General features: G+C 42.2%; 1 protein-coding gene across 2 annotated transcripts in view; it reads right to left on the bottom strand.

Annotated features, from left to right (window-relative positions):
• Positions 1-14173, bottom strand: part of NEDD4 (NEDD4 E3 ubiquitin protein ligase) — a 60586-nt gene extending 46413 nt beyond the window's left edge. Inside the window, exons 1-3 of one of the 2 annotated variants that reach the window (XM_063346372.1) lie at positions 14070-14173; positions 1945-2018; positions 266-344 (exon numbers count right to left, since the gene is read on the bottom strand). In XM_063346372.1, the coding sequence (XP_063202442.1) occupies positions 266-344; positions 1945-2018; positions 14070-14114 (198 nt within the window). In that variant the 5' untranslated portion in view covers positions 14115-14173. The remainder of the gene's footprint in view (positions 1-265; positions 345-1944; positions 2019-14069) is intronic. The other variant, XM_063346373.1, reaches the window with a different exon arrangement.
• Between the last annotated feature and the right edge of the window lie 735 nt (positions 14174-14908).

Here is a 14908-nt window from a genome sequence, read left to right as displayed (position 1 = left end):
CTACAGTATTTCTATGAATGATGTAGTTTTGAATCAATACCTTCTATTCCTTAGTGTTTCTCTGCCTTTCACTAAAATTATTGAAGGGAAAACACCAAAATAATGCCATGAACAGAAAAACAGAGTGGGTCATGGAACATTCCTTTCCCCATGTCCGTTCACTCAAGTGACATACTAATTCTCATATTTCCTGTAGTATTAACTTTTCCTCTAGTCCGAGCAAAAAAACCAAAACCATCACACCCACAAAGATAAGAAGGCTAACCTTTTTAATTGTTTTTGTCTGAACACTGGTAAGGACTCCATTCACTGGATCATACACTGTCACTTTCACATATGGGTCACTGGGAGGGGTAAAGAAAAAGATAAGCACGCTACTATATATCCTTTTTTGTCAGCATTATTAGCAGTTGAGTTTTAAAAGGCTTACATTAATAGAAGTTATGAAACTAGGAGTTACAATTACTTTATGAACACCACACACATTCATACTTAACAATCATTTTCTAAATAGTTTCAGAGATAAAACTAAGCTGAACATTGTTATTGATTATGACCATACTAGCCATGCCATTTTATATTCTATGTATCACTACAATTTGGTTCTCTCTCCCCTTCACAGTTCTTATTTCATGAGAACAGATTTAATAAATCCTCATGCATTTCATCAAGACGCACACGAAAAAAATCACCTGTGACTGAAAAAGCTTGGTTGAATCTCTTGTTTTTAGCAGTTTAAAACACCTGGAAATGGAGGTACTTCCTTGAGCATGCAACATATTCTATCAGTTTCAGAGAGTTTGAGTTTAACCTGAATTTTTCTGTAAATGAAGGTGTCCTAATAAGGTTGCTTAAAATGGCCTACTGCCTCAGATATTTTTTTTTTTTCCTTTCCTGTGGTACAATAAATACCAGATTGTATGAATATCTACTTTTCATGAACAGAGTTCATGTTGAGCATTCAATTGCTCAAACAGACTAGTAAAAAAAGTGACCAAGACTGTCTGCCATACAGCAAAAGAGCATACCGTTTTCACATATTTAAGTTATGATGAGAAAAGCTGCCCTATTTTTGTTGAAAGTAAAAAGAACTGCACATGAAAAAAAAAAAAGAAGAGAGACTGTCTGTCTTTAGGGAAAATATGAATATCACAAGAGAGATTTTTCTAAAGCTAAACTGACATCACACTTAACAATTTTGCTAGTGCTAAAATAACAGCATTCCTGTAAATACGCCAAAGCAGCTGACAGCAGAACTAGTACTAAAACCATCAGTACTTTTCTAGACCCTCGTACAGAGGGCCAGTACAAACTACATGCTGCCACTTGCCAATTCTACAAGATCCTACAAAGCATTTCAATTACGAAGCCTGATCTTTCCTGTGGTAAATGTTAAGCCACTTTATTTCTTCCCTTATTCAGATTGTTAACTTTTACATCTGTACATACCCAGAGCCTGCAGCCACTGGCATGGGTTTACCACATCTATAGAACTGGTGGATGCCGTTCCTCTGCATATAATTTGAGTTGAAATAGTCTTGTTGCTACCATTGTTTAGTGTTGTGTGTTGTGTTCATTCCAAGTCTTTAAAGCTCAGATGAGACAACTTTGATTATAACTCAGCTATTGTTACTTTAGCTGCAGTCTACCTGAAGTAAAATATATACACGCATCAATCCTCCATGGCAGAACTATTCTACCACACAGAGAATTAAGTCTTCCCACATGTTATTTTGCCAACACAAAAGACCTGTCCACGTGACTCTTGGGCAAGAAAACAGATATCTTCATGTTTATATAGTCTGATCATTTTAACTTTACCAGTTAAAACAGTTCTGATTTTTTTGGAAAGAGACACAGCGGGATTTTCTAAAATCTAAACAGCTGTGGAAAGAAAATAAAGAACAAGCTGTCCCATAATACATTAATGACATATATTCTTACCTGGCTCCTAAGATATCCTTCTTGGCCAGGCCAATTCCAGCTATAACCTTCACCCTGACAATTCGCGCATTCTCCTAAAATATAAAATAACACATCCAAGACACATTCAGATTTATTTTTCAGCTCTATTTTTAATTTATAAAGCTCAAAGCAATTATTGGCATAATTTTGAATTCACATTGAAAACCATAGACTAGGTAACACAAGTTACTTTGATAGAAACAGCCCTAAGTTTCAGTAGCACATTTATTCTACCTTTACCCCTTTTAAAGTTTTATCACCATCATATCCACATGAGGGTAGACACAGAATCCAAAAAATTGGATAAGTCGACACAGTAGAGTTCGGGGTTTTTGAAATTAATTTTATTTTGTTTCTCTGCATTCTAAAGGAGTGGGATTTTGTTTTGAGCTAGGGTGCTTAATCCCACAGAACCAAGCATACAACGGTTCCTGCCAGCCTTCTTTCCCAAATGACAAATTGTTCTGGCAGTGACCATCACCGTTTTCCCAAGCGAGCCTTGCAATACATCTGTATCAGATTGGATGCAGTATGCAGGTACTGCATAGCACACACATGAAGATCTTCTTCTAGGGCAATAGTAAGAGCAAGCTGCTATCACCACCATTTGTACAGCCCAGTGACTTGCACTGCTCCCAACTGCGTGCAGGAAGGAGTACGTGGATGCAGATTCTGCGAGCAGCTCCCATGTTTCTCAGCAGGCAATTCTTAGCTGTCTTTGTTCAACAGAGTAGGCAAGGACCTTTGTGAGAACATGCTCTGAACAGCCTAACAATTTTTGGTGCACATGGGTATGACCTCTTAGGACACAGGGAACAGGGTGCAATTTACATCTCACTAGCCATTCAAGCAAGTTGCATTAAACATTCAGACAAATGCATATGGACCGAGCAAACTTTTACCTAATGGTATCTCAGCATTCATCAGAGGGTGGGAAATAGAGTCTGACCATAAATTTATTTCCTAGAGGCAATACAAAGGTATCAAATTCATCAGAACAGATTAATAAAGCAGTAAAGAACTCAAAAAAAGGCAAGAATACAGGATTCTTGCATCTATTTTTATTTCACAGCACAGCGAGGCCATACTGAAAATACTGGAACTTCTGAAATGATGTGTCAGCAGGGTATGAGATTTTTTTGAAAACCAAAAACTATTTCAGTTACATGTTATTCAAATTACAGCTTCACAGGAGTGACATAAGTGATTGCACTCCTCCTGTTAATTAATGTAGCTGCGCAAAGTCTTACATGGCTCATCTGATAAGCTACTGAATTCAAGAGGGGGGAAAAAAATTCCAACAGCTGTGACCATGTCAGATGAAGAGGACAAATGAACACTGTTTCCCTGGAAAGCAAAACGCTTTGCAGATGAAGGACTGTTTGTAGGCAACGGCTAGTCAGAGACCCTTGTGAGGAAAGCTGATCCAATCTAAGTGATTGAAGAGTTAAACAGATACCACAGCAATGGGTGAAGCAGCAGATGTTGTCCCTGGAGCCTTCCTGAATTCCACATTTGATTGAAAATGCTTTCAAAAAGAGACATGTAGGAAATACTCGAAGTTTGCTTTTTCATTGGTCTTATACATAACCACAGGGCTGACCAACTGGACAGGTTCGTAAAGCTAACAGAGAATTGCATGCTAATACCGAGACAGAGATTACTGGCTAAGAAGGTAAAACTGGAAACAAACCACTAAATAAAGTAAGCAAGTTTCTCCCGCCCTCTATAGTTAGAGGTGATTGCCAGGGGACCAAGATGAACATCTACTATATCCAATTACTGGCAAAACAGTCAATTGGCCAAGACAATTCCAGCCAAATTACAAGTCTATCTTCTACCTTCGCCCCAAAGAAAACTGTCTCCTACTAGGAAATCTAATAGTTCAGAAAAGAACCACTAGTAGGTGTCCTAAACTTTCAAAATTCTTAGTCATGATCAGGTTTTAGGCATATAATGTTACCAATACGTTTTGTGACAGCAATAGAACTGATCAGATTTAAATAAAAATAAGTATAAAACTATGTTGGCATCAAATTAAGAAGAGCCATTTGTTATATATCACGAATACCCTAAAATATCCACTCTTGTCTTACATTCCAAAATAGCATCCAATTTATCTTCTATCAATCACTTGGCTTCAGTGACATCTAACATCAGTAAGACTACTCAAGCTGAAGAGTCCCACGTGTGCATTTCCACTCTCACCAAGCACTTCTGGACTTCAGTCCGCACACCACTACCCTCTCCCAACGTGAGAGGGGTCCTCAGACACAGCCCATGGGACCCAACTGACAGAATCCAGCTCGAGAAACAATCTCACCTTTTCCTCAGAAATAAGCCAAGAGCAGACGCTGGTGTAGGATACGTTGCCCTAGAAGACAAATACCTTTCTTGCATCTGTGTTTAGTTGCTTAGATCACGAGCTTTTTTCAGTTATTCAAGCATGAGAAAAGTAAAGACAATTAGAGAACACTTTTGGGTACGGGCATCTCAGAGTCAGGCTTAACAGGGCATCAATGTAGTCCACGTGGGGGAGATCCCAGAAATAGGATCCATACTCCTCAGATTTTAAAGTTGGCTTAATCATGCAATTTGTTTACTTGTATCATAATACAGATCTGAAACTATCTGAATGCTATTTTATAAAAAGATAAGATGGTTTGTATGTGACCTCAGGAAACTAGAAGCTGCAAACCTGATGCTGGTATGCTGTAGGTTGATTTAAACACGCCTTGCTGAGAGAGAGAGTATTATTTTTTCGGGGTTGGTACCAAAATAGAACAGCTACAGGATTCCAGGATTGTTTGAAACTAATTTCATGCAACCAAATATTATGCAATGTAAGCTCTATATGGAGTCAAAGCATCAGATAATTGATTCTGGCATCCACAGGGAACAGGTTCAAAACCAAAATTTCATGGTTTCAAAGGCAATTTCGAACCTTTTCTTCTTCATTCACCTTGCTCAGGAGATCCTCATTTGCCCCCTTCATAGCCACACACACAAGAAATGATGGATCAGTAACTGCTTCTGTAGATCCACAGGCAACTGCAGCCTAAGAGTGTTTTTGTGGTCTGAGACACACACAGGCTACAGCCTGTACCTCTTCTGTATTGACTGTAGCCACTCTCAAGCTCTCCTTGCTACTCTTTTCCACCACTGCAGTGCTTCCAGTGGTTCTGGTGGCCCAGTAAGGGATAGGCACCTAGTCAGTAACCAGGAACACACCAGCTACACCTAGCAGCACTGCAGCTTGTCTAGGAAACTTCTCTCAGACCAATTTATCTCCCTAAGAGTCTCTTCCTGGCCATAAATGCCTACACACGCTTTTGCAGTCCTGACATTAACTTGAAGGGGTCAGTCTGAATTTATTCTGTCTGTACATCTGAAGAGATAGAGCATTCATTGCTGCTTTGAACGCACAAGGAGTCTTACAAGTTCAACGCCCTAGCACCCAGCTGCTCTGTAACACAGACATGCACTTCTGAGAGACATGCACACATGACAGCACATCAAAGGCAGCAGCTCTGGGCACAGAGTTGTACAAGGAGCGTTTATATAGATGGAGCAAGGATGTAAAACATAAAATGGCAGTATCTGCTGGACTACTAGACAGCTTTTTTTGAGGAAGCCCAATATAAAAATGTCTGAGTAGTCATAACAGAGAGCACACTTTGGAGTAAACAATTGCTCTAGGCGATAACATCCTGTTATTCTTTTGTTCCAGCTAGATAGGTCAAGAATCAACTACCACTAAATCAAGCCAAGAAAAGAGTATCAAAGGATATTACAATGATAGAACAGTACAGCAGCATCACCTTTTAAGATGCTGGTAATATCAAGAATTATATACTAAGGCTTTCTTAAGCTTCATACCATGTCTGCATATAGTGCACAGATAAAAGAGGTACAGAAAATTCAGATTTGGATATGTGCAGATAAGACAGGCTGAAATAAACACACCAACAGTTTGTAAGTTCAAAACTGAAACCAGCAAATAGCCCAGACCAGTGAAAGAGCACAAAAAGGAAGTGATGTTCAGTGAGCTGAACATGTTCTAAATTCCACGAAGAGTAATCCTTCCCATCCCATACGCTGAGGTCCAGAAAGTCAGTGGCGGGGGGAAGATATTATCAACTACTATAGAGCGTTCTGCAATGCACATCTACACAGACTCCTGACCTCATTAAGGAACAGCTATAAACAGCAAGAAAAGTCAGGACACTTGCATGGGTAGAAGTGCACTAAAGCCAAATCCCCATTAAAGAATAAATACTAGCATAAAAGATACACACCACGAATTTATAGTTTCTTTTACAGCATGCTTCTTAAATCTGTGAGACACCTTACTCAAGGTATCCAGCTTTACTCTACTAGTGGTTTGTATTTCAAGCACAAATCGTTGATCAAAAACAGACATCATCATTTAGAAGGCTCTGAAACCTAGGAGAAGCTCAGAAACAATGCCGAAGGATTACTTACAGCTAAACTGACCACATACTCCAGTTCAACAGATAGATAGCCTCCTGCATCTGCCAATTTTAGTATAGAAACACAGCAGTGTTAAAAAACACGTATCTTAGCAAGTTTCCTAGTCTGTATCTCCCATCCAAGAGCACTTATTTCAAATTGCATTAAAAGTTTGGTTTGGGTTTGGTTTTTTTTTTTTGCCTGGATATCATTAGTGACCATGAAAGTTATGTTTGAGTGTTTCACAACAAAAACATATTCCTTAATGGCATTTACTGGAGCAATACGCAGTCTTTGTATCTCAAGGAAACCTCTCAAGAGTCCAAATAATTAAGGATTTGGTTCTTCCATTACCTACACTGAGGTTAGCACAGAAAGTTTTCCCTTAAGCGGTCCAGAAAACATTGACATTCTTTACCTGTCTAACATTAAAAACAACATTTAAGAACAAACTTTCCTCATATATTATAGAAGAAGAGGTACTAAGAATTTTAAATAAAATTCTTTAGATCTTAAACAAAAACCTCCAACACATAATTACAAGATCAGGCTAGCTATGAGCACTTATCTATGCTATATTCAGCTTGGGCGATTCCAGCAGGAGATAGATACGAAGTTGACAGCATGATGAATCCACCCAATTAAGTAATTGTTAAAACTTACCATCTCATTTGAAAGAAAGCATTTCCCACAGAATGGTGAGCCTTAGCTGAAGGAAAGTAGTTCCTGCAATATTCAGACCTTGCAAGTGAAGCAGACATATATGTTAGGTGACCTCTAAACGATAGTAAGTTTTGTTAGCATCACCAGTTCATTTCACCAGGAGGCAGAAAGTGGAAGGAGACTTTCGCATCTTGACCATTCCTTCACAGCCCAGAGGGCACTCTCTTCCCCCTCTATGGCAACCAACAGAGCTGAAACATTTTGTTTTGGAAGAAATTCTTTCAAAGCAAGCAAAGGAAGTTTTAGATTCAGGAAGATTCCTATTATAGAGCTACATTAATCAATCTTATAAACATAATGAAAGTCATTAACTTCCACCTGAATGTTTACAGTTCAGTCCTACTAACTCACTAAAAGAACTTAAACATTAATTGTACTATAGCAGTGTTTTGTATTCATAAATAAGGAAGTCTCATCCTTCAAGAAATGCTGGCTGTTGCTACAGATCGTATTTAACACCTCTGTTCAATTGCAAATTGATTCAAGATAACAAGAATTTTACTTTAAAAAAAAATGAAACAAAAGAAACAAAAAACAACTCTCAAACCAAAAAAAACCCCAGCCAAACCACTCTTCAACACCATATCCACAACAGTCACAGTCAGAGTTTGTTTGTTCAGTGTCAATGAAAGGCTTTAAAGAAAACAAAACAAAACAAATTCAGGTACATAAGATAGCTTCTGGAAACCATCAGATTTACACAAATTATATTGCTGTTCAAACAAACAAAAAAGACCAAGCAAACAAACCCAAAACAAAAAACCTCCCGAACCCCCAAATAAGCAAGTATCACCATTTCTACAAGGGCCTGAACTATTCCAGATACACTGGATTCCAGATCATGCCTTGCAATGGGAAAGTCCTTCACAGCCTAGAATAAATTCAGAGCATTTCTGAAGCACAGAGGTACGCATGTCTATTTTTTTTCCTATTTGAGTACCCCATGTAAGGACAGTCTCAGATGGAGCAGACATCTAGTACAGAGGTGCTGGGGAGGCCATAGGGTTTGAATACGAACAGAAGCACTGGGCTGCCTCAAGCTGGGGCACAAACAAGCCAAACAAAAATCACCGTTTTCGTCAGAAGCAATCCAGAGGAAGACTAGTCCATGCCAGTCTCCGAAGTAATGTCTGAAAGACTTCTGGTCATCAGAATCATCTCCAAAATACAGCAATATGAGAAAGGTTGGGGGTAAGGTGTGCAAAATAGAGAAGATAACCCATGTACCCAAGACATTCAGTTCACCAGCAGCAACCTAAATAACCACAAACAACCTGCTCCAGTAGTATATCCTAAAGGAATATAAAAATATATCTAAAGCTTTGCAGAATGAAATACCATATGCTTACGAGAAATCTTATGTGACATGCAGAAAACAACAACATTTGTTCTACACAGGACAGCTCTGAAGTGACTGAGAAACCTGAAATGGCAAATCACAGAATTTTTCAGAGTTGGACGGGACGTCTAGAGATCATCTCGTCCAACTCCCCTGCTAAAGCAGGATTGCCTAGAGCACATTACTCAGGGCTGCATCCAGGCGGGTCTTGAAAGTCTCCAGAGAAGGGGACTCCACAACCTCCCTGGGCAGCCTGTTCCAGTGCTCTGTCACCCTCACCATAAAGAAGTTTTTTCTCGTATTTGTTTGGAACTTCCTATATTCCAGCTTATGCCCATTACCCCTCGTCCTGTTACTGGGAACCACTGAAAAGAGTCTGGCTCCACCCGCCTTAAGTCCACCCTTTAGATACTTGTAAACGTTCATAAGGTCTCTCCTCAGCCTTCTCTTCTCCAGGCTAGAGAGTCCCAGCTCTCTCAGCCTTTCCTCATAAGGGAGATGCTCCAATCCCTCCATCATCTTTGTTGCCCTACGCTGGACTCTCTCCAGCAGTTCCCTGTCTCTCTTGAACTGGGGAGCCCAGAGCTGGACACAGTATTCCAGTTGTGGCCTCAACAGTGCAGAGTAGAGGGGGAGAATGACCTCCCTTGACCTGCTGGCCACACTCTTCCCTATGCAGCCCAGAATTCTGTTGGCCTTTTTGGCAACAAGGGCACATTGCTGACTCATGGATAATTTACTGTCTACCAAGACCCCCAGAGCCTTTTCTTCAGAGCTGCTTTCCAGCAGGTCCACCCCTAACCTATACTGGTGCCTGACATTCTTCCTCCCCAGGTGCAGGACCCTACGCTTGTCCTTGTTGAACCTCATTAGGTTCTGCTCTGCCCAGCTCTCCAGCCTGTCTAGGTCACGCTGGATGGCAGCATGGCCCTCGGGGGTGTCAGCCACCCCAACCAGTTTGGTATCATCAGCAAACTTGCTGAGGATACACTCTATCCCCTCGTCCAGGTCATTGATGAATACGTTAAACAGTATTGACCCCTGGGGGACACCACTGGTTACAGGCCTCCAACTCGACCCTGCTCCATTAATCACAACCCTCTGTGTCCTGTCACACAGCCAGCTCTCAATCCACCTCACTGTCTGCTCGTCTAGTCCGCACTTCCTCAGGTTCCTAAGGAGGATGTTATGAGAGAGAGTGTCAAAAGCCTTGCTGAAGTCAAGGTAGATGACATCTGCTGCTCTGCCCTCATCTAGCCAACCAGTTATAACATCACAGAAGGCTATGAGATTGGTCAAGCATGATTTACCCTTGGTAAATCCATGTTGACCGCTTCCAATAACCTCCTGCTCTTGAACATGCTTGGATATGACATCCAGAACAAGTCGCTCCATTACCTTCCCAGAGACAGAGGTGAGACTAACCGGTCTGTAGTTCCCTGGGTCCTCCTTCTTGCCCTTTTTGAAAACTGGAGTGATATTGGCCTTCCTCCAGTCCTCAGGCACCTCTCCTGTCCTCCATGACCTTTCAAAGATGACGGAGAGTGTCCAAGCAATAACATCTGCCAGTCGTCTCAGCACTCACGGGTGCATCTCATCAGGGCCCATGGACTTATGGATGTCCAGACTGGCCAAGTGGTCTCTAACCTGATCTTCCTCTACTGGGAAATACTCCTCCTCTCTCCAGATCTTCCCCCTTGCCTCTGCCTTTCCCCTTGCATGCAAGTGGGAAGTGTATTTTTGCCTGTGAGAAGTTCCCACTACCTACTCTGATCCCTGAAACAGATCAAATGTAATAGACACAGCAGATTAAAAAAGCTAGCTAACTTAGGTTATTTAGGCAATATAAAAAGGGCTAAGCAAAATAAGAAAGTCCTTAATTCAGGCTGGGAGTGTAAGAACTCTGACATACACAATTTTTTAAATTAAATTGGATAAGAAATACAAGTATATAAACAAGCGGTGTCATTTTACTAGATGCCATTTCAAAGCCCTATAGTGCAAGCAGGTATTTTGATAGAAAACAGAAATAAATACATTGCCATTCTAGACAGTTCTTTAACAATTATATTTTTAACCCAGCAAACCACTGAAAAAAGTAATTTCTTCTGTAACTGAATAAATAACAGAGCATTAGCTGAAATATCAATGAATCTTCCTTCAGTCTTTGAAAGATCATTCCACAATTCCTGTTAGAAAATTCTGTATTTAGAATTGCAGTTAACTGTCACAAAATCACAGTAACTGGAAGTGAATAGCTCAGTGTCAGAAAACACCCGATCCAAGAGTTTAATCTACAGAAATCCATGTCTTAGCAACCTGAAAGCTTTGTATTAGAAAGTCCCTCAGCCAAAACCCCTGTAGCTATGGATACCCCACCTCAACAAGCACATTTAAGAGCACCAGCAAAGTTACCACTCCTATGACAAAGAAAAGCAGCAGCGGTTGTATCAGTTTGCTCCTGCAGATCTGAACCAACACTTGAAACTATATTCCAAGGCAGATATATCCCAAGTATGCGACAACAGGCACGGTTACTCACTTCACAGGTCAAGACAAAGTCTGCAGCAGTTAATGCTCCCAACTGATTTTTTTTTTTAGCAGCCTGAGGCAAAGAGCACTGTGTGAAAAAGTCTGACCTGGAAGTGGGAAGTATACTTTAAGGTATTTCTTTTCTCTTTTAAAAAGTTAATGAGAGGATTAGAAGTAATTTTTACAAATACTATTAGAGCTATTTATTTTTCTACCTTGAGACTGGCTGTAGCAAGATGTATAACCTGTTCATTTGTCTTTTTTCTATATACTATCCTGCAATGTAAAATATTTCACAATAAAAACATTCACAGCATTCCATTTTAGTCTAATATTGTTCCTAGATTATATTCATTTTAGCCTATTACTGCACATTCATCCTATCAGAACTTTTGATAGGATCACAAACTATTTCTTTCTCAGCAACAGACACCTTACTAAGTAAACAAAATTGGTATTGCTCACAAACTACTATTTCGTATTTTCTCCTGTCTTCATTTTTCAGCGTGTGACCCCAGAGCTCATTTTTCACACACTGCTAACATCCTGCTCTGAATACAGAATTATTAGTTTTCTCCACTGACTTTTCTAGGGTTCATTATTTCAATATCCAACTAAGTGGTAAGAAGTCCTACAGGTGACAGAATGATACTATATCCATTATAGAGAAGAAAAACTGAACCAGAGAAATTAAGGACAACTGAATCTGGTAGATTCAGGCACTGAAATTCAGATACCTAAATACAGCATATACAATAACCCACTGTATACACAATAACCTCGGCTACAGCTTCCTTTACATCCCAGCTTCTTCATCATTTTGTTTAGGTCAGCAACATCATACTAGCAATCCTTTATTAAGTCCAAGTGATTAATACAACATTAATCAAGAAAGCTGGAATAAATGCATAACTTGGGGAGGGGATTGGAGAGGAGGAGGAAAATCCACACTCTAAAACTGCATTCAACTGCCTCAACAATCAGACCAACTTCTCACCTTCCTTCCTTATTTTTCCTTATTTTATTTACCATTTATTTACAATTATTATATTTACCATATAATCATATGCAATAGCTGCAACATGTAAAGAGGTTTTGCAGATAACATCCACTTTCTTTTACCAGACAATTTTGATTCATATCCCAAGCAAATCCATCTTGCAGAATGGGTCACATAACAGCCCCCGGGAAGCATCAATGTGCAGACATAAACTATGAAAAGCCTGCAAAACAATGGCAAGGGAGGCTTTTACAGAAAACTCTTTGATGCTACTTCCAATATGATTTGGGTTTCTGACTTTGCGTTTTTGTTGTGATTCTGTGCATGCAATCTTCCAGATTTAAACTCCAGGAAGACAAAAAAAAGAAAATCTAGAGAGGCAGAACTCTAGTTTCTATTCTAGCACTCTAGGTAAAAGCAGTTTTCCCATAACCCTAAAATCATTCATTTTGTCATTTGTCACGCATGAAAACTATTAAGAAAACTGAGCAAGTTCTTTACATGTGAATCAATAAGCACCAACTGAATATCAAAGTCCTGGTCATAAACAAACTGTATTTTCCACATCTGTAACTTGAAAAAGTTTGGCTAAACTTTTGAATTAAGGAAAAAGTTGTATCTGATAGATTTGTTACATACTCAAACTTTCTCCCCCTTCCCCCAGCAGCTCCAAAGGAACATGTTCAAAAGGATTGAGGAAAGATCAGAATTGTTCGATTTTGACCAGATTTCAAAAAATTTTCCCCATAGTAAGGGAGGCTAAGAAACAACTAAACTGACTGTTTAATAACGTTAAAATAGAAAGCCTGAGGCATGGAATGTTTTAGTCCAACTGGATAGCCTCACAAAGCTACTAGCAACTGAAAATAGGATCTTGCAATGGGAAGGGCTATGCAACCCTTGCAGCATGCTGTGCTAATCTTCTAATAGAACTCCTATGCAATTCAAATACTAAGATGAAGGAAAAAAATAAAATCATTTGAGAGCTTTATAGTTACTTCTCCAGAAGTAAAGCAGAACTCGGCAAAGAGAGCTATGCTAGCAGACTAGGAATAATATCTCACAGTTTTAATGAAGTAAGTTCCTGCAAAGGACGCAACAAGTGTGCACTAACACAGAGATCATCACTGCCTGGACACAAAAAGAGCTGATCAAAGACAGGCTTGGTAAAATATCCTGTTGGCTCAAAGACAACATTACTGACACTTCACACAGGTCACCGAACAGCTTTCAGATGGATACAGCTTTTAGTCTTCCTGTACCTGCAACCAAAAAAGAGTCACCTCCTTCCTTCTTGATAAAGTTAACTATTCCATCAATATTCTGCCGCAGTTTCGATGCAAAAGCCCTCCCCACCTGTCTGCCACTGAAGCGCAGGGACAGGTACTCCAGCACCAGCCACCTTCCAAAGATCCCCGCGCTCAGGAATTACGACCTCACAACAGAAGCCGCTTTCTGTTTAAACCCACGAGTTTATTGCAAAAAAACACTAAGGCGCACACAAGATCTCACGCTCTCGGCATTGCAGGGAAGAGCACCGCCGCTCAGGCCCCGAACGACCCTTAGCACAATTTTAATTCACGCACCGCTCCGGTGCTTCGAACACCGTCTGTGACAAAGCCCGAAACAAAGACTTTATTCTTCAGCCCGGGGGGCGGGAGCTGGGGGGAAGCAGCCCCGCTTCGCCCACCCAGCTCCCTCATGAGGAAGTTACCCAACGCACCCGAATTCCTCCGTCTGCAGGGGGAGGCTCGCACAGCTTTCAAAAACCAGCCTAGAGACAGAAATGCCGGTGCTAGGCGACACGGCAGCCGCCAGCTTACCGTCCGGGGCCGGCCCGGCAGCCGGTGCTGAGGGGAGCGGGCAGGGGCCCGCCGAACCCCCCCTCACCTCAGCCCCGCTCCCCCACCCCGCCAGACAGCGGCGGGCCCGCAGGAAACCCCCCACCTTGAGGGGAGACCCGCCCGGGAAGCCGCCCGCCCTCGCGGCGGAAGGGAAGCGGGGAGCGCGAAGCGGAAGAGTGGTCGCAGGCCTCACCTCCTCGCCCGGCAGCCCGAACACCTCAGCAGGAGAGGCCGCCATGGCCGAACGGCGCGCACTCCCCGCCGCCGTGTTTACCCGCCGCCACCGCCCCGCCGCGCGCCCCGCCCATAGCCCCGCCCAAAGCCCCGCGGGAGCGCGCCCCACCTCCTCCCGCCCCCCTCCGCCTCGTCTGATTGGCGCAGAAGCCCGCGCCACCGCCCACCCGGGGAGGTGGCGGCGCCTCCCGATTGGCTCTCGCTCCGCGCCCCGCCCGGAGACACGCGCCGCGCGGGCAGCCTGAGGCGAAGGGGGGTGCGGGGCCGCCTCTCTCAGCTCCAACGCGCCTCAGCGCGGCCCGAGGCTCCGGCCGGCTTGCCGCCTATCCGGGGTGGGTCCCTCCTCCCCGGCCCGAGGGACACCCCCTCAGCGAGGAGTGAGGGTCATGGGCGGAATAAAAGCGTTTTTCTGAACATTTTCCCGGTGGTTTGCATCATCGGGGTCTTTTCCACGTCTCTGAGGGCCAGGCGCAAGCTGTGGGAGCTCTGGCCTAAACCCAAGGGAACCTTGTGGAATTGCAAAAATTTGTGGGGAACTGAGGGGAAAAAAATAATCCTTGCAGTGTGCAGAAAGGATCTCCTTGCCGGCCGGGAGGAGGTAGTGTCGCCTTCCAGGGTACTGGGAGGAGGAAGGAAGTCCTCGCTTTGTGAGGAGCTGACCTGGTGTAACACCCCAGCAGGGAGAATGCCAGAGGAGAGAAGATAAACTGTAAAAGCCTTGTCTGAAATCAAAGTAACAGTGTTGTAAAGACTTCCCATCTCTCAAAAGAAAAATCTAAAAACTCTGCCTCCCCCCCC

The sequence above is a fragment of the Chroicocephalus ridibundus genome, chromosome 9 (genome assembly GCF_963924245.1).
Source record: "Chroicocephalus ridibundus chromosome 9, bChrRid1.1, whole genome shotgun sequence".
Classification (NCBI taxonomy): Eukaryota; Metazoa; Chordata; class Aves; order Charadriiformes; family Laridae; genus Chroicocephalus; species Chroicocephalus ridibundus.
This window is presented reverse-complemented; position numbering and strand designations above follow the sequence as displayed.